The sequence below is a fragment of the Paramormyrops kingsleyae genome, chromosome 8, assembly GCF_048594095.1.
Source record: "Paramormyrops kingsleyae isolate MSU_618 chromosome 8, PKINGS_0.4, whole genome shotgun sequence".
NCBI lineage: Eukaryota > Metazoa > Chordata > Actinopteri > Osteoglossiformes > Mormyridae > Paramormyrops > Paramormyrops kingsleyae.
In genome coordinates, this window is record NC_132804.1 from 12,188,536 (window position 1) to 12,208,174 (window position 19,639).

General features: G+C 42.0%; 1 protein-coding gene and 1 pseudogene across 4 annotated transcripts in view; both read left to right on the forward strand.

Annotated features, from left to right (window-relative positions):
* Positions 1 to 1,330: 1,330 nt before the first annotated feature.
* On the forward strand, positions 1,331 to 6,804 carry LOC111856946 (isocitrate dehydrogenase [NAD] subunit gamma 1, mitochondrial-like; annotated as a pseudogene).
* Positions 6,805 to 15,321: 8,517 nt separating this feature from the next.
* LOC111856497 (phosphatase and actin regulator 3-like) overlaps positions 15,322 to 19,639 on the forward strand; it is a 48,854-nt gene continuing 44,536 nt past the window's right edge. For all 4 annotated transcript variants that reach the window (XM_072715246.1, XM_072715247.1, XM_072715248.1 and 1 more), the window contains exon 1: positions 15,322 to 15,591. In XM_072715246.1, the coding sequence (XP_072571347.1) occupies positions 15,486 to 15,591 (106 nt within the window). In that variant the 5' untranslated portion in view covers positions 15,322 to 15,485. The remainder of the gene's footprint in view (positions 15,592 to 19,639) is intronic.

Here is a 19,639-nt window from a genome sequence, read left to right on the forward strand (position 1 = left end):
CTACAAGGGAATAATTCGCCTACCCCCCATCACTTGAAAACAACTGGATTTACTTCCCAGTAGGCCTATGTACCCAATGTGTTTAATTCCAAGTAGGAAACTTCAGGAAAAGGAGTGACAACATTTGGTTAATTTGAATCAAAGTCAGTCTTTGGGATCTCCGTGAAAGTGTTTTCAGCAATAAACCAACATGTTTTGCAACATGTACAGTGCAATTATTACACACACACACAGTTCTGGTCCAGAAAGTACAAATCCAAGGTTTTGTTGCAACCAACCAGCCGAGTACCCTGTGACTGTGACTCTTTATACTCAACTAGTTGGTTGAAACAAAACCTTGGTCCGGATGTATACGTTCTCGACCTGAACTTTCCACCTTTGTCTTACTTTTGTGACTTCCCCAACACTGGTTTTTACCTTTATCTTTACATTTACCTTTTTAGCTAATTAATGGAATATTTTTATAGTCTCCATTCAATTTGTGAAATTTTATTTCAATTATTTAATTTTGCTGAGAGGGGGATTCGCCAACAATAAATTTTGCCAAGCCTCCCCCATGATAACCTCTTTTCTGATTTCCGTGAGATGGCAAAATGGGTTAAAAACCGTGAATGACACCTATGCATCACATTACATAAACAATTATGCCAGATAGCCAATCCGAGACTGGGTGTCAATGAAATCTGTGCGATGTCCTCTTCAAAGATGGAGGTCCCCGAAGAGGAAATGTGTATGTCACCTTCACCCGCCTGAGGCTGCAATAGTATCATGCATTGGGAAGGATACTTATAGCAATTAGCTATTTACCAGAAGCTGCCATTTATGGGGCTGGCGAACTAAAAGAGCCATGAGAAAGCACGCACTTTAGATTCAATTAAATTCAATTCAATTTTATTTATATAGCGCATTATCACAACATTACATTGTCTCAATGCGCTTTACATTTCTGCCTCGTAAGGACCCCCCATTGAGTAAGCCAAAGGCAACGGTGGCAAGGAAAAACTCCCTAAGAGGAAGAAACCTTGGGAGGAACCAGACCCAAAGGGGGAGCCCATCCTCCAGGGGCCGGCAATCAAGATGACATCCATCAATCAGCCACTTCTCTGCCACAGACTTGCAGTGAACAAACCTATCCCACAATGCACCAGGCACCAGGACATCAGAAACAGAACACTAGTGAAATATGGATTATCCAACACAAAATATATTGCATGTATTGTTCAGTATTGCAATAGTTGTTTTTTTTCACACATATATTGACCTTGTCATATTAATAAATATATAAATAATAAATTAATAAATATAAAACATAAATATCCTAATAGAATAAATGCAGATTACATCTATCAAAAGGGAAGAAGGGAAAGATACAACAAAGCACGATAATAAGTCACTGGTTACGAAACAAAATCACTTGTTCTTCTTCCTTTTCCTTCTTTTTCACTTCTCTAAGGGTGCTGTTCTTGGGATCCCATACTTCTTTTATTTTCATCAATAACAGGCAGAATTTAAGTACCTTCTGGACAGAAAGGACAAATGCCTGCAGATGTAAGAATCTTCTGGTCTTTCTCATCTTCTTCCTCCTCCTCCTCACACTTACTCATCCCTTCCCTGATGTCTGGGGGATACAAGGGAGCCATCTGTCAGTCTGGCTGTCCCCCCCCCCCCCCCCAGCTCTGACTGAGAATTCATCGACTTTTCTCTCTGCTGTGTCCTAATTGCTGCACATTCTTTGTCCAGACTCCAGTTCACTTGCCTAGCCTCCAGATGGGTAGTCTGAGATTCAACAATTCGTTTATCATTTGAAAGAACAAACTTAAACAAGTGTGTTACATCACATCTTCTGTATCTCTCAAATGCAGGGCCTGCCCAAGTCTATTCAAGGCCCTAAGTAAAATTTGAATTGGAGTCCCTTACCCTAACATCCACACCACTGGCCTTAGTATGATTATCATATTTCTTTGTAGCAAAATAACAGGAAGTTTGTAGCAAAATAAAACAAAACCAAAAAACAATAAGAACTTCCTCCTGAAGTTCAAATAACCAGATTGAATGTTATTTTGGGTATAGTATGTCAATAGCCAGTGCATTGCTTTTAAAAGCTGGAGGTAAGGATTTAAGAGGATGACTACCAGCAACACTGAACATGCCATTGGGAAGACAAGGCAGACTGGAGAAATGTCATAGATATACGGTCATCGGGAATCAAAATGCACTTGACAGCATATCTTAGTGATGATAATCTTCAGCAGTGATGGTGATGCCACTTTGGCTGCAATTAGGTGGAAATTATGGAAATGATTAATGCTTTTGTCTTGAATTTGGGTCTTTTCATGGAATTAAGTTTAAGATTGAAATAAACCCAATTAAAACTGATTCAAACAGAAGAAAGGGAAGCAGTTCAATAAGCAGAGCACATAATGGCAAATAAACACTGCTTGGTTGAGCTTGCGCAGCACCTGCCTAGTCACTGTGCACTACACTGCCCCCTGGTGGAAACTCGTCATGTCGCTGTCCATGGTGCGTTTCATTGGACCATCCGTTACCTAAACATGTACCTGTGTAATGTAGGCCTGTCACATGAGCCAAGTAGCATATATCCAATTCTCTTTGGCTAAAAGTCCATTCTAATAATATTATTTATACCATAATTATAAACAAATGGTGTTTCAAACGTTGGCCATAATAGAATTATTTTTATGCAGTTCTTTCACGTGGCTAACTCAACGATAGGCCTGCAATTCAAGTAATTAATCTATATCTTCAGCGATAGATTAACGGATCTGCATCCACAAACACACACACACACGATGTCAGCCACCATCTCGTTTCTCTTACTTTCCAACTCTTGAAACCAACATGCGCCGGCCGACCCGCACGAAGGATTAAAGTATTAAAGTAAAGATTCTCCGTGTTTAGTTTTTATCGTCTGGACGTGCGCAGGTTTTAAATTGTGGAAATATTTTGTTTGTTGTCTCCGTTTACGAAACATCAGCGACAAGGTCGTATATGTTATACTTTCAATGTAGCCATATCTTTACTATCAAAGTCAATCGCGAAATTTTACGCTTTTCAATTTCAGTTTTTTTTATATAGGCAGCCCTCTTAAGATATTCAGCAGTTACCGTGTCATGGTGTCAATCATTAAGTTATATTCTATAACAGAATGATGTTTGTGCTGGCAAACACTTATTGCAGTATGTCGGTTTCTTTGTTTCCTATGCCAGTTTCTGTTTTTTTGACGACTTATTTCTGCAGATATCCGAGACAGCTGTGTGCGGTGAGAGACCACAGTCTTCCCACGCAGTAAGGCTATCCGTCCATTCACCTCTCAATCTCTCTGATGACCGATTATCCCGATCAGGGCTGCTGGCAAGTCTATCCGTTCAGTTCGGAAGGTCCTTTTTAGCATTGCTCTATAATGCGAGCAAAGAGCAGAATAATGAGCCCCTTGCTCGAGTTTTATTCTTAGCCCGGTCTATAACCATAACCCGAATGAAAGATCCTAATTCTGTTAATTCTTAATTGTTTTAATTCTGTAATTAGGTCAGGAAAGTTACTTGAAATAACTATTTACGTGCAGTAAGTTTGTCAATTAATGGTTGCGTGCCAAGCGTGCCACGTAAATGCTGTGAAATCAATGTTATTGGTGAAATTGAGCTATTCGTCCAGCAGGAGGCATCCTTCAGCTAACCCTCAACTAAACTAACTCTCTTAGTCTTGCATTATACTAACTGTCGTGTTAACTGATCATGTTACTGTCCTGCAGCCTGATTAATGTTTCCTAATGTAACCCTAACTATCTTATTAACATTTCATGTTCTCTCTTCCTTTCCTCCACTGCCTCTATTATGTTTCATGAACAGACCATTGTGAGTATGTGATACAACATCTATGATATCTACAGTACATACGTTAATTTTCTGTTTACATTATCGTTATCATGGAGAAATACATTTCTGCCAAGGGAGTGTTTATTTATCTGCCACATAAAATATGACGAGATCTCTGAGAAAATCAAGTAAGATAACACAAAAGTAAACTTGTATGAAGAGTGAAAATACAAAAAGAGCCAGGAAGTGTGAGAGCATCAGCTTCTCTCAGTATCAAACACATCCTGTATATAAACATGGATAGATCTCTTCACGTGCTTTTTATTCTGTGGGAAGACTTATTATTTCACGTAGTGATGTGCCTACAATCAATTGCACAAGCAGAGCAAAGTTTCAAAATCCAAAATAACATTGTCTAAAATACATGCACTAGAAAGTTATTACTTCATATTGAAATTGTCTGTTTCCTGATCTTTGTTAATTTCAGCCTCCCCCTGCCAAGTATGGTAGCAGATACACAGTGATATTGATACCTGGTGATGGCATTGGGCCAGAACTGCTTAACCATGTCTGTGATCTCTTCAGGTCAGTTAAAAGTATGTCTGTAAAATCTGAAGTCTATTTTTAAGCATAGAGTGTTAGGGTTAGGGTTAGGGTTAGGATGTTATTTTATTTGCAATGCTGCTAATCACCTTTATTAGTCCAGAGATGCAGTACAGTATGTGTAAGAGAGATTTGCATGGTCTGTATTGGGCTGCGCAGATACAGGTGTGTTAGCAAATGTTCGTGATGCCTATTATCAGGTTTGTCTGTGTCCCAGTGGACTTTTTAAGTGGTTTGTGTAAATTCTTCAGCAAGGAGGACATTAATAATACCATTATTGCCATCCAACGCAATGGTGTTGCGCTCAATGGTCAGCTCCTTATTTCATGTAAATGTGAATCTTCAAAAGAATCAGTTTGAAGGACTAATGCAGGAAACAAACAAAATATTTCCATTCAGACATGAGTCCTTTTCAAAAGTCAAAACATTTGAAAAAATAAAAACGTATAATAGAAGGAGCATTTAACTCATGATCTCTGCTTGTTTACAATAGCACTGAATAGTACTAGGTTAAAATAGCACTCAGAAAGTACCTTCAGAAAGTACTCAGAAAGTAAACTAGAAGTCACCAAATAGCAGATATATGACATGACATTATGTAGACTGATATCCAAAGGCACATTAGCAATGCAGGGAAGTCAACATTGTTTAAATTTTTTTCTGTAGGCAACCTGGAAACCAACTGTAATATGCCCCCGTCTCACAAATCCAGGAACAACTTTTTATGGTAACAGCGACATTTTCTAATCTGTGCTGACATGCAAATGTTTTGTAACCACAATCCTGCAAATGTCGACAAAAATGGAATTTCCACTATCCACTAAATATTGTCTTGTTGGTCTATTGTAAGACATTTCCCAAATATTTTGGCATCAATGTAACTGAACTGACACCTGTGTCCCTCTTTTAGAATAAACCTTGACCTTTATGCTAACATAATATACTGTAAGTCCCTACCTGGGGTGAGAACTCGCCACAAAGACATCGACATCTTCATCATCAAAGAGAACACCAAGGGTGAATACAACAGTTTGGAGCATGAGGTTTATGGATATACTTTGTGTTTCTGGTAGTGAAGGCCAAAAGAAGCTTCATGAACCACTTGCTGTATTTTTTGACCTCCACTAGATGGTGCTCTCTGTTCAGAAAAGGGCTCATGCCACAAAGCAAACCAAGAGCGCCATCTAGTGTGGTCAGAAATACAGCAAATGGTTCATGAAGCTTCATTTATCCATCACTATAGTGTCTAGCTCTTTTCCCTGCTCTTTGTGTTTCACTGTCAGTCTCTTGCAGAGAATATTAGGGGTGGTAGAATTCCTGAAAATTACCACCCAGTCCAGCTCCCAGAGAACTGCTGAGTACGCATTCCAGCTGGCCAGAGAAAAGGGTCATCGAAAGGTCACTGCTGTGCTTAAGGCTAACATCATGTAGGCTAATTTCTCTTGTAGTTTGCTGTGGTGTCCAAGTTGATCATGTGGATTCTTTTGTTTCTCAGATTGCTTGCATATGCCAGTATGATAAAGCTATAAGTTTCAGTTGCAGTTGCAGTTGCAGTGCTCAGCACCATGAGAGAGACACAGGTACAGGGCACAGCACACATATGCATGCACATCATAACTGTATTAGCATCCGCAGACTTGGCTGTGTAACAAAAGCAGCACATCTGATCTGACCAGAAGGGTTAGTAAAGAGGTCTCTGATATGAACTGATATGAACTATGGATTGTGCTATAAACCACTAGTCATTCTAACCTTAGCTTTATTCTTCTTTTACATATTTTTTTTACAAGTAATTAAATTTTTTGTAGAAGATATAAAAATATAGGATGGTGATTTCAACGTTTCCTAACACAGACCCCTGTGTTTTCTAAGGAATTAATCAGGAAAATGGAAAGCAGTACAATTAATTATTGATCTAAATATTTTGCAACAATCCATACAAGATTTCTGCTTATACAGTACTTGAAGAACCTCATTCCCATGTCACTGTTGCACACCAGCTCTGCTGTGCAGAAGGACTGTAGTCACCACATGTGTCCAATGTCTGGTTCACCCCTAGCTGAATACGGCAGACATTGGAGGCCTGGGCACTACCCTGGATGTCATGCAGTCCATCATGAAAGCAATTCAGAGTGGTGGCCCACGGACCAGCAAGCTGTCCGCAAGCAGAGTGTTAGCATCTATGAGATTTACCGGTGAACAGTCAGATACCGACTTATCTACCAAGCATTGCTTAACAAGCAGATGATGTGCTAAACACTGATAAATGTATAGACAATAGTAACCACAGTATTACTGCTGTCCAGTTTGTAAGATGAATATGAAGAGCATTAAGCTATTGTTAATATATTACAGATAAAAATGGAATTATGTTGCTCTTGAAAGTTGTTCATAGTGTTGCATCAGTGTGCCTAACAGGCATATTTAAGAATCAAAACACTGTTTGTTGTTACAATGGGTAAATGTTTTTCACTTGCAGTATATTATTCAATAAATGACATGAGATATCTAATATTTTATTATAAAATAGGCTTGGTTTTAATGATTTTGCCCCACTGTAGGCTAGTGTAAGTGTTCTAAGCATGTTTAAGGTAGGCTGGGCTAGGCTATGATGTATGTTAGATTAGATGTACTGTATTAAAATGCAATTTCGCCATAAAATGTTCCTGCCTTATGATCAGTTTATCGGAATGTAACTTTATCATAACCTGGGGAGAGGCTATAATGAATAAGACAGACTGAAGCGTTGCTGTAATAAGCGTGTCTGTGAACTGGAAGAGTGGTGGAGCTACTTTTTATGACGATTTCTCATTTATTAGTTTCTTCTATTAATTTCCTGTGTCTAATTTGATGCTACAATGATTCTGGATGCTATGCCAGAAAGCAGGTCTCTCTCTCTCTCTCTCTCTCTCATGTACACACATACACACGCAATGCTGTTTATAGTGAGCATACACTTCCAGGGCCAACCTGGAAGTGAACCCATTAGCATGCAACCCTAGAGGTGTGTTACAGATGAACTATTATATCAAGGAGAGACTGGTGCCACTGAAAGCTCGTAATGTAATGGAAGGTTTGGACGCAGACAGACTGAGTAACTTTGATGTTCACAGCAAGGACTCTCAAATCATTTTGGATTACGAAATCTGTTTCGGTGCCAGACATTTGAAAGGTTAAATGCAGCAGATCAAGCAAATAAGCTGAAACTTATAGCTTTAAAATGGGCTTTTAAGTTTTTAAAAACTGCAATCTCATCATAAGGTTCATGGCAATGTAGAACTTGTGTAGCTGTTTTGTACTGTTTAACATGGGAGCCTGCCATCTTTTTGTTAAAGAATTTGACACATTAGTCATGTCCATCATCCCCATCCTTTGTCTGGTGTGGGTTGTGGTCAGTTGGGCGAAAGCTGAGCAGGTCAGGCTAATGCTCAGTTACTGGGGCCAGTCTCCAGTTCATTCTGAAGATCCCCCATGTTCTCAAGCCAGCTTTGAGATATAATGCTCAGGAGCCTCTGCCTGCTCAACATGCTCGGAACAGCTGCCTTGGCATCCTTGTAAGACGTTGAACCAGTTCAGCTGGCTCCTCTCAATCCGAATGAGCGGCGGCTCTGTATCAGAATCTCTCTAGATCTAGCATTTTATTATGTAGAGAGAGCCCAGCAACCATGTGGAAAAGCCTCATTTCAGCTGCTTGTACTCACAATCTTGTCCTTTCAGTCATTACCCACAGCTCATGCAAACTTCCCCAATGCTTGAGCTTTCACCTCTGTGCCTGCCTGCACCATCTAGTGGGGTCAGAAAATACAGCGAATGGTTCATGAAGCTTTGTTTGTCCATCACTACCTTTCACATTGTACTTTTCAACCAGTAAACTGCTATTTGTTTTGAGTGCTTAAAACTCAAATCTTTTACTGTACAAACATTTATATTTTCATATTCAAAACTAAAGAGCCAGCAGTAATCCATGCACTGGCAGCTATCAGCCCACAGATGCTTACATCTCTCTGACCAAAAGAATTTTGTGAGCAAAGTCCATCCATCCATCCATTATCTCCTGCTTGATCCGAGGTTGGGTTGTGGGGGCAGCAGTCTCAGCAGGGAAACCTAGACTTCCCTCTCCCCAGCCACTTCATCCAGCTCCTCTGGGGGAATCCCGAGGCGTTCCCAGGCCAGCCGAGAGACATAGTCCCTCCAGCGTGTCCTGGGTCTTCCCCGGGGCCTCCTCCCAGTGGGACATGCCCAGAACACCTCACCAGGGAGGCGTCCAGAAGGCATCCTAATCAGATGCCCGAGCCACCTCATCTGGCTCCTCTCAATGCGGAGGAGCAGCGGCTCTACTCTGAGTCCCTCCCGAATGACCGAGCTCCTCACCCTATCTCTAAGGGAGAGCCCAGCCACCCTGCGGAGGAAAATTTCAGCTGCTTACACTCACGATTTCATTATTTCAGTCACTACCCACAGCTCGTGGCCATAGGTGAGGGTAGGAACGTAGATCGACTGGTAAATCGAGAGCTTCGCCTTTTGGCTCAGCTCTTTCTTCACCATGACAGACCGATGCAGCACCCGCATCACTGCTGACGCCGCACCGATCCGCCTGTCGATCTCCCTCTCCATTGTTCCCACACTCGTGAACAAGACCCCAAGATACTTACACTTCTCCACTTGGGGTAGGACCCCATCCCTGACCCAGAGAGAGCATTCTACCCTTTTCCAGCTGAGGACCATGGTCTTGGATTTGGTGGTGCTGATTCTCATCCCAGCCGCTTCACACTCGGCTGCGAATTGTCCCAGTGAGAGCCAAAGGTCACGGTCTGATGAAGCCAACATAACCACATCATCTGCAAAAAGCAGAGACCTAATTCTGAGGTCACCAACCCGGACACCCTCAACGCCCTGGCTGCGCCTAGAAATTCTGTCCATAAAAACTATGAACAGAATCGGTGACAAAGGGCAGCCCTGACGGAGTCCAACCCTCACCGGAAACAAGTCCGACTTATTGCCGCCCATGTGGACCAAGTCATACAGGGACCGAACAGCCCTTAAAAGGAAGCCCGGCACCCCATACTCCTGGAGCACTCCCCACAGGACTCCCCTAGGGACACGGCCGAATGCCTTCTCCAAGTCCACAAAGCACATGTAGACTGGTTGGGCAAACTCCCACGCACCCTCCAGAACCCTGCTGAGAGTATAGAGCTGGTCCACTGTTCCATGGCCAGGGCGAAAACCACACTGCTCCTCCTGAATCCGAGGTTCAACAATCCGGCGGACCCTCCTCTCCAGAACCCCTGAATAGACCTTACCAGGGAGGCTGAGGAGTGTGATCCCCCTATAGTTGAAGCACACCCTCTGGTCCCTCTTCTTAAAGAGGGGGACCACCACCCCGGTCTGCCAGTCCAGAGGCACTGCCCCCGATGTCCACGCGATGCTGCAGATGCGTGTCAACCAGGACAGCCCCACAGCATCCAGAGCCTTAAGGAACTCCGGGCGGATCTCATCCACCCTCAGGACCCGGCCACTGAGGAGCTTTTTAACCACCTCAGCGACATCCGCCCCAGAGATAGGGGAGTCCACACCCTAGTCCCCATACTCTGCTTCCACATTGGAAGGCGTGTCGGTGGGATTGAGGAGGTCTTCGAAGTATTCCTTCCACCGACCCAAAACGTCCCGAGTTGAGGTCAGCAGCACCCCCATCCCCACCGCAAACAGTGTTGATGTTGCACCGCTTTCCTGCCCTGAGCCGCCGAATGGTGGACCAGAATCTCCTCTAACTCGTCCAGAAGTCGTTTTCCATGGCCTCGCCAAACTCCTCCCACACCTGAGTTTTTGCCTCAGCGACCACCGAAGCCACATCCCGCTTGGCCTGCCGGTAGCTGTCAGCTGCCTCTGGAGTCCCACAGGCTAAAAAAGCCAGATAGGACTCCTTCTTCAGCTTGACGGCATCCCTCACCACTGGTGTCCACCAGCGGGTTCGTGGATTGCCGCCGCGACAGGCACCGACCACCTTACGGCCACAGCTCCGGTCAGCCGCCTCCACAATGGAGGCGCGGAACATGGCCCATTCGGACTCAATGTCCCCCGCCTCCCCCGGGACATGGAAGAAGTTCTGCCGGAGGTAGGAGTTGAAACTCCCTCTGACAGGGGATTCCGCCAGACGTTCCCAGCAGACCCTCACTATACGCTTGGGCCTGCCAGGCCTGGCCGGCTTCCTCCCCCACCAGCGGAGCCAACCCACCACCAGGTAGTGATCAGTTGACAGCTCCGCCCCTCTCTTCACCTGAGTGTCCAAGACATGCGGCCGCAAGTCCGATGACACGACTACAAAGTCGACCATCGAACTGCGGCCTAGGGTGTCCTGGTGCCAAGTGCACATACACTTCCAGGCATAGCATTCCAGAGCCCAAGCCGTGTGCCCCCGACTATATCTAGCTGGAACTTCACAACCTCACGCACCAGCTCAGGCACCTTCCCCATCAGAGAGGTGACATTCCATGTCCCTAAAGCTAGCTTCTGGAGCCGAGGATCGGACCACCAAGGTCCCCACCTTTGGCCACTGCCCAGCCCACATCGCACCTGACCCCTATGGCCCCTCCTATAGGTGGTGAGCCCATTGGAGGGGGGTCCCATGTGCCTTGTTCGGGCTGTGCCTGACCAGGCCCCATGATCAGTACAGGCCTGGCCAGCAGGCGCTCGCCATCGAGCCCCACCCCCTGGCTCCAGGGGGGGGCCCCGGTGACCCACGACCGGGCAAGGGAAACCGTGGTTCCAATATTTTTCTCTTCATTAGGGGTCTTGTGAGCCGCACGTCATCTGGTTCCTCACCCAGGACCTGTTTGCCTTGGGTGACCCTACCAGGGGCATAAAGCCCTGGCCAACTTAGCTCCTGGGGTCATTGGAACCCGCAAACCCCTCCACCACGATAAGGTGTCGGCTCCAGGAGAGGGTGAGCAAAGTCTTCATGATTCATATTATTATGCATGTAATTACTGTGTAGGTTCTGGACACAGCAGAATGGGACAAAGATACCAGATATTGCAAAATGCTGAGGATCCTGGACTTATAAGGAAATGGCTGGCATTCCAGAGTGCAAGAAGGAAAACCACTGCTAAACCCAAGTGCAGGCCCCCAACTCAGTTCTTTTATCAAAGCTAACCAAACTGACCTACAGTGTGTGACCAAGTGTGTAGCCAGACTAAAACGTGCAGACCAGGGAAGTGGGTCAGTGCTGTTGTACTCTTAGTATAATGTACTTGAGATTATAAAACATCCAGAATGCCTGCATTACATAACTGCGGCGTCACAATGACTGCATTGGAAAGGTAATACGGAATTTACAATAATTCAATGCCAGCTCATTCGACTCTAGATGAATTAAGGAGTAAACAAGGTCACACTTACTTGAGCTGATGTCATAGACCTCTGAAAGATATGAGGGAGATACATGCACAGTCACGCTGAAGGAAGTTTTTTATTTACTCGACAAATAAGTGAAGAAATGATCATAAAACTTATTAGGATCCCATTTACATTTTTTTAACAATGAAATGAGCATCGGCAAGATCAGATTATGTAGCTTGCTATGCAAATGATGACATTGGACACAACAATTAGGCAGAACAGAGACCAGTACACACTACTCTCATACCTGTGGCAACAATGATATTGAGTTAAAAGGAAGTGATACATTAATTAATTGCATCTTCCACCCTCTTATACTGTCTATCACATGCAGCACAAGGCAGAGGTATACTGTGGATGGGATGCCATCGTAGGTCACATTCTCATTATCAGACTAACTACATTTCTTTGGATTTTGGGGGAAAACTCACATAACATTAGGAAAACATGCAGACCACTACTGATGGCCAAATGAAGCTTCACAAACCATTTGGTATATTTCCTGGTTTGCATTAGGGCATGCTTTGAGCCCTTTTATGAAGAGAGCACCATCTAGTGGGACCAAAAAATACAGCAAATGGTTCATGAAGCTACATTTGGCTAACACTACAGACCACACACACACACGGTTCAGAGGCACTATTTGAAGCCCCAGTCCTAGCAGTGTAAGCCAATGTGACATCATGTCACTGCTTGCTTAACATGCTATGGACAGCACATTTATGAAGATGCCTGGTCAGCTTGAGTTATATTAAAAAATGGCTTGTTTGATGTACAGTAACTTACCACGTTCACGCCAATAGCCGATAACACAGTTACAGCTAATAGCAGGGATTGGCTGATGGTCTTGGCTATGCTTGGGTCACCATTTTCCCCTGCTTGCATATCATTGACTGTGTAGAACTGCAAGCGGACAATACTTTTGTGCTGGACCCTGGAAATACACTTAGACACACACACTGGATCAACGTCAATTAAAAATGCTCTCTTTCATGGTGCATCCATAGAGAATCCTAAATTATCTTCCAAATGCAGTTCTTGACTGATGTAAGTAATCCGTTCACAAACCCTTACATAAGTCAAATTTTATGTGTCGGATTTACTATGCCATCCAATTCAAGACACTTTATAGCAAGAAATACATAAATGAAAAAATATGCGCTAAAAGACATTTAATAGATGACAAAAATGAAAGTGTAAATTTACTTACATGCACGTCACCTTTTTACGTTTCCTTAAACTATACATCTCAGATAGTTTTTACGTAAGGGCGAATTTACATAAATCGAATTAACATAACTAGAGCGCCGCCTGAATGAGGAGACTTCTTATTCATTATGAAGGAAATCGCCCCATCTCGTGGAAGTCGTCCATATTACAATTCTCTAGAATGATTCCGTGAAGTTATTTAATGTGCGTTGCATGAAATGTGCTTCTGCGTAGGTTGGCCTATATTAAACATACGTGTATGTAACTTTTTGCTTTTACCTCTCGCATTGGAACGGACGACTTCATCGTCCATTTCTGATCAAATTGAAACTGATTAAGTGAAGTTGATGGCGAGCAGAACCTCCTCTCTCAGTGTCACGCCAACTACACTTGAAACTAACGGTCCAGATTAGCAACCGCATCGAAAATTTCACATGCCTCTCTGCGAATAGAAATTAAACGTTTAAAGAGCAACTGAAAAACAATTAACCAAGTGAACCTGGTGGTGAACAGAACCTCCTCAACAGCCACAGAGGTTAGTTTAATGTATATAGCAAAGGGAAAGAGCCGGGGGGACCGAGGAAATATATGAGAGGAAACAAAAAACACCGAAATGACGATCCCAAAATCCATCCAGCTGAACTCTGACTATTATTACAGTACATCTTTGAAAAATCAAAATAAATTGAACCTGAAACAATGCTCAGATGCTTACGTAACTATACTACTACCTACATGTAGTATTTGACATATTACATGTCTACACAATTATTGCATGCATATGCTGTTCATTTTCAATTGTTCTAGACAATGAAAATACAGCATGAACACATTATTCCACCGTAAATCTTATTCACAAGTGAAGGTGTAAATAAAATTAATTTATAACTGATTATTCCTGATAAATTTCCATATGTTGTACATGCTGTCTACATCTGGCAGCCAGACACAGACGTACACACCGCACAACCCTGTGCCTTATTACAGATAGGCTGACTCGGGGCATGGGCGAATAAAGATCCTATTTAGGGGGCTGCACCCCCTTGCTTTTTTTCTCAACCCCCCTGAAAGATGATTTCGTACCCTCGACTCGGAAAATGTCATCGTGGGGGACTCCGTCCCATCACAACCCTCTGCTCGACAGATGTAATATAGTCCGTATTTCTTCAGATTGTCAGAGGAAACCTACTGGAGTCAAACCCTAGAATCGCCCCTGACTCGGCCGGAAAACGCTTCTGAATTTCAATTGTTTCTGGTACCCAATACTGTGTAGCTTGCACACCTGTACTTCCCATTTATTATCGAACGATGGCAGCATTGCATAAATAATGCATGTTTCAAAATCTCGAGAGCATGTCGTATGTACATATATCGGTTATTAGAGTTCCTGCTAATAAGTGACTCGCTGAATGTTTTTCGTTGTATCATATCTACTGAACGTCACTCTGTGAACTACTTCATGTGTTCTGGGAACCTTCTTAACCAATCAGTTTTGTATAGCCTAGTTGCAGTATATTTTGCAGAGTAAAGAATTTTAGCTCCCTTTCAGGTGTCCCATTTCTAAAACAGTGACAAACGGAAAAAAATCATTTTATTTGTGAACATCCTCAGTTGTTTAATTTGGGCTGAGTTTTGTTTTTGTCAGTTAGACTGCATCCATGCTCTTGCAACAGTTCACGATGCCTGCTAAGGCTTGGGCATTACGTTTCACTTGTTTTACTGGCCCGCTTTACAATGTAATACTAAGAAGCGCTATCTGATTCGTCTAGTATCTACCGAACGTTTTTATCATTATTATTTACATAGGTTTATTTATTAATATTCTATTTACACTGGCGTTATTTGTTATTCTCATTTAGATTACTAACCGAGCAGGTTCACATCACCCGTCCCGTTTACCCCTTTAAGTATCCTATCGTTACTGTCCATCTCGAAAGTGGGTGACTTAATTCTCTGCGCCCACCAAAACAGTCCCATTTACTATGTTACGCGTTAAAAACACATAATTTGATTTTTAATAGATATGCTGTTGGACACCGTTGGGAAAGTAATAAACATTTACAGTATGAAAGCCGTAACATAGGCTAAGTGTTTTCGTGTCTGCATATTTGTACTGTAATAATAGCGGCTTCTCCTAAAATCACAATGTGAGAATTGATTGTTCGGTCCGTGAAGATATTAGAGCTTCCCATTTGAAGCTAAGAATAAGCATGAAAGCTGGTTGCTTTTGGACGTTACACTGAGATGCAGACAGAGACAGCCCCTATCCCCTCCCCTCCACGCGCACACGCACGCACAGTCCAGGATTTTCCTTCACTCTCCGGTTCCTAGATGCTCGAAGCCGCGCTTGTCATACCAAATTAATTTCCACTATCGCTGGCTGGTAGTGACCGTGGCCGTCTCAGATAGGGTTTCAATATCTTATTGTCTATTTTTTCTTTCTGAATGGCTACATCGGGTGGAATAGAAGGATGTATGCTGCAGCGAGGCAGATCTCAAAGTGACCCCAACATCCTCACTGAGACCAGCATCGATCAAGCGCACAGCACAGGTACAAATGCGATTTCTTGCTTTGTTAAATTAAACCATTTTGCATTCAGCTGCTTGTCCAGTGTAACCCATTGTAAGCGCAACGGATTTTATATTTAGGCAGTCCTTTTTGCAGTGAACACTACTACAACCAAAACCGTGCAACATGCCTTCCTTCCATTCAATAAACGAGTAGGCTATAGACTGGTGATTCGGACAACTGATGTAGATCTTATTTATTTATTGTTTTGTTTCTTTTTGCAGAAAAAATGCTTAATGCGTATTGTGTCAGTTTGCCTGAATTTCATAATATATGCATCATATGATGGGCTAACCCGCCGACATGACCGTCAAATCCTTTAAACGTCTGTGCATATTAATATTTTTCTGGTGCAGTAATTTAATTAGCTAGATCCGTTCTTCCATAGATAAATATACTTAATATATAATTGTGAAATCACACAGCATGTAACGATTACTCTCAAAATGGACTCTATTAATGCGAGTGCTTTTTAGGACATGGGTCTTTACTCCGATTGTACGCCCAGGTCCAATGTCTTAAATGACCGCCGCTCTTCGCTTTGTTGCTCAACAAATTTCATTCTTCCAGTAATATTACTTATGTGTACATTGAGATACCTTTGAACAGAACAGCGAATATATTTATTCTAATCGCTGCCAAAGGCGCTTTAATTATATAGAAGAGACGTTTTCTGTGACTGGAAATCTCCAGCCCGGCTTTGTTAAAGCGGTTATAGGTCTCGGTATTGGCCTATACTGTATGTGGTCGCATACAAGTGACATCAGTGTACGCTAGCAATTATCTTTGTCCTTTGAGCATTCATCCCATTTTCATTGGAGCATACTGTCAAAGACGATAAGACATACACATACGTTTATGTTATTAAAAGCAGATTGAAGCCGCATCAGCATGGCTATGCATTTGGTGAAATAAGGATTTAGCTATGCTGAATTTTCACTTCCTTATGCTGTCACAAGAATACCTGTAGTAACTAGTCCAATCTTTGTGAGACACCGTAGTTGATTTGTGTTTCTCAGCGGAAGTATATTTGGGGACTGTTTTGCCAATATGATAAATAACTGGGTGATATGGGCCTTAGCATAATGATCTACTACAGATCTCAGACATAATTACAAACACAATTGCACATGGCATTTGAAGTCATTTGTATTATAATTGTTGTAGTAAGATGCTCTTAATATGACCTTCATGTTTGCAGAATGAATACAAACACAGTCACAAGAAGGTTATTTCAATGTAATTTCATTGTCATTGCTGGTAGTTCAGAATGATGTCTCTGTTCTTTCTTCTGTTTAACTGCCTGGACATTGTCTTTTGGATGGATGTAGGTGGTCTCTGAGGGTAAAAAACATGAGACGTGTTAGCAGCCTAGTAAAGCATCATATACAGCATTATGCAGACTGCAACATTTATATTATTCATGTTCATACCATCATGGACTGGTCATCTTTGATTGGTTATATCTTTGATTGTCAACCATTGCTCACCATCTCACATTTCAACATAGAACTTAGACCAGTGGATGAATCTATTTAAATGCAGTCTCTCTGTTAATTAACAGTAGTTCACCTGTGATAATCAGTACTAGATACCTAAGTGTGTTGACTCAGTAGGCCACTAGAAACCTTAAAGGAATGACATTACAAATATGATTGAGAGCACAACTGGTGTTAATACAGTCTGTAGTTCTAGCAGACATTCCATGAGAGGAAACAAATACTGTTCCTTTGTGGCAAATTCCCTTAATGATGTGAAGTTTATTGATTTTTTAATTAATATCACAGTTATGTATAATTCACTGAACCTACCACACAACACTGTAATACAGAAAGAGAGAGACAGAGACAGTATCCATTTGTCACTATTTGTAATTTTCTTTTTTTAAACTTTAAGTATGTATGGACAAATGACTGACTGAACCCTTTCATTGTGCTGGGAAATTACTGTGTCTTGTAGAGGCTGATGATAGCGTGTATTTAGTAGTTTCCATGGTAACAAAATGGCTGAGGCCAATATCACACCTCCGGTGTGCAAGGAGAAGCTGTTTTGTATCTCTGCTTTTCATGACTGAGGATGCTCAGTGTGACTGGACTGGACAGTCAATAAACCTGCAAATATCCAAATGCCCACATGCTTGTGCCTCTAAGAATTTTTTGGACAGCTCAGTCAATTTTTTTTTTAGTTTTTATATTTTGTATCATTGTATATAAAGACGGGGGTTTCAGGTTTAAATTAGCACCTGATTAATACTGATGAACTGAAAAGTTACGTGTTTAGTGCTACAACTGTTTAATAAGGTGGACTGATCTGTTTAAGAAAACACAGAATAAAACATAGATTCTTGTAGCTGCAAATACATTGGTTAAAGATCCAAGTATGTGACTAACATGAACCAGTGCTAAGAAAGGTTCTATAGGTTGCTGATTGGCTTTTTTGCTGGCAAGGGGGGGGGGGGGGTTTCATGACTCGAAAACCCACTGATTCCTATTGCACCCTATTTAAAGTTTACTTACCAAAGTTGCATCTTAGTGGGGAAAAAAAACCCAACTGTAAAAATGTCTAGCGTGGAAGTAAACATTGGCACTATTTTTATTCTTTTCATCGTAGAAAATTCTTATATTTAAAAGTGAAAAAACCCGTGGCCTGTCATGTTCGTGTGAAAGACGTATTTTACAATATGAATTCTACTGACAGTGTTAGCTGCAGATTCAATATAAGCCTTGTTTTAGTCCCACTGTTGAAACGGTGGTAAGTGTTTGACCATACATGTAATGATGAAATGTGCAGCAGCTGTTTATATACAAACAAACCCCGTTTAACAATACTCCTGCAGCATTATTATGTTCTGGATTAGGAGTGTTTAGAGTCGAGTATATACAGTTGATGAACTTTTGCTCTTGAAATGACATTTTTCCAGTATCTGAAACAGGATGATATGAATGTTTTGAGGGGTCAAGCCCCTCTTCTCATCTGTAATTAACTGCATCATGAGCTTCACCAAGCCAATCAGCAACCATTAGAAGCTTTCCAAGCATTGGCTTTTGTTGGTCACATGTTTAATCATACTGTGGCTGTGGTATAAATGTTAGGGGTGAAACGTATTTGACTAGTGGGATGTTACTGTACTGTCACATGCATGGTCTTCAGTAAAGTCTGTTTTCTGTGGACCAGAATTCTTTAATTTGACGCAGAGAGAATGCTATAGCATTATTCAGGAAAATCCTTTGTGGGGATAGTTCATGAAGGTTTTTGGAGCTGTTGATGTGAAAAGCGTAGTCAGCACTGACTCAACATATAGTATTTCTCAAAGACTATCTCCGAAGACTAATGGTAATGAAAGTGTCATCAGAATATGCTGAAGTTATAACTGCATCTGTGCTGTATAAGTGAGATCATCTTCTCTGAAAATTACAATCTAGTCAGGCCTCTGTTTCATGTCCAGATGTGCTTCTGAATGTTCACTCCTAGTGCAAAATAGTCAAACCCATTTTTGTGAACGTCACCTTAATTCTCCTTGGGTACAGTGTTTTGTAAATACACAAAATGTGATCTTTAGCACCTCAGGGGAAGAGTACAACAGCAGGAAATGCTGAGAGATAAATAAAGACTCAACAATCCTCTTTGCTCACACAGGGCCTTTTTGTAATGTTATCAGTAAAGTAATCCGTTTTGTCATTTAATAAAAGTCTACTCTGTAACGCATCTGTAAAGGGCATTTAACGCCCTGGGGAGAAAGGCACCTTACACTTAGTGAAGCAGGACAGCCTTGAAATAGATCATCAGACATATTTTAGAACTGTGTATCAATCAGGATGCCACAACAAGGAACTTATCTTTCTTTACCTCTCACATACATGCTTCTTAATATCTACAGCATGAAAAACTGCAAGAAAGTGATTCAGTAATGAATCTTGAAACTTCGTTCTTGGTGGCGGAGCATCGCCGTCATGCGTAATTCTGAAAGCTGTCATTTTTAAATGGTGTGGCAGACGCTGGAACATGTTGCATGGTCAGAAATGGCCTGGAG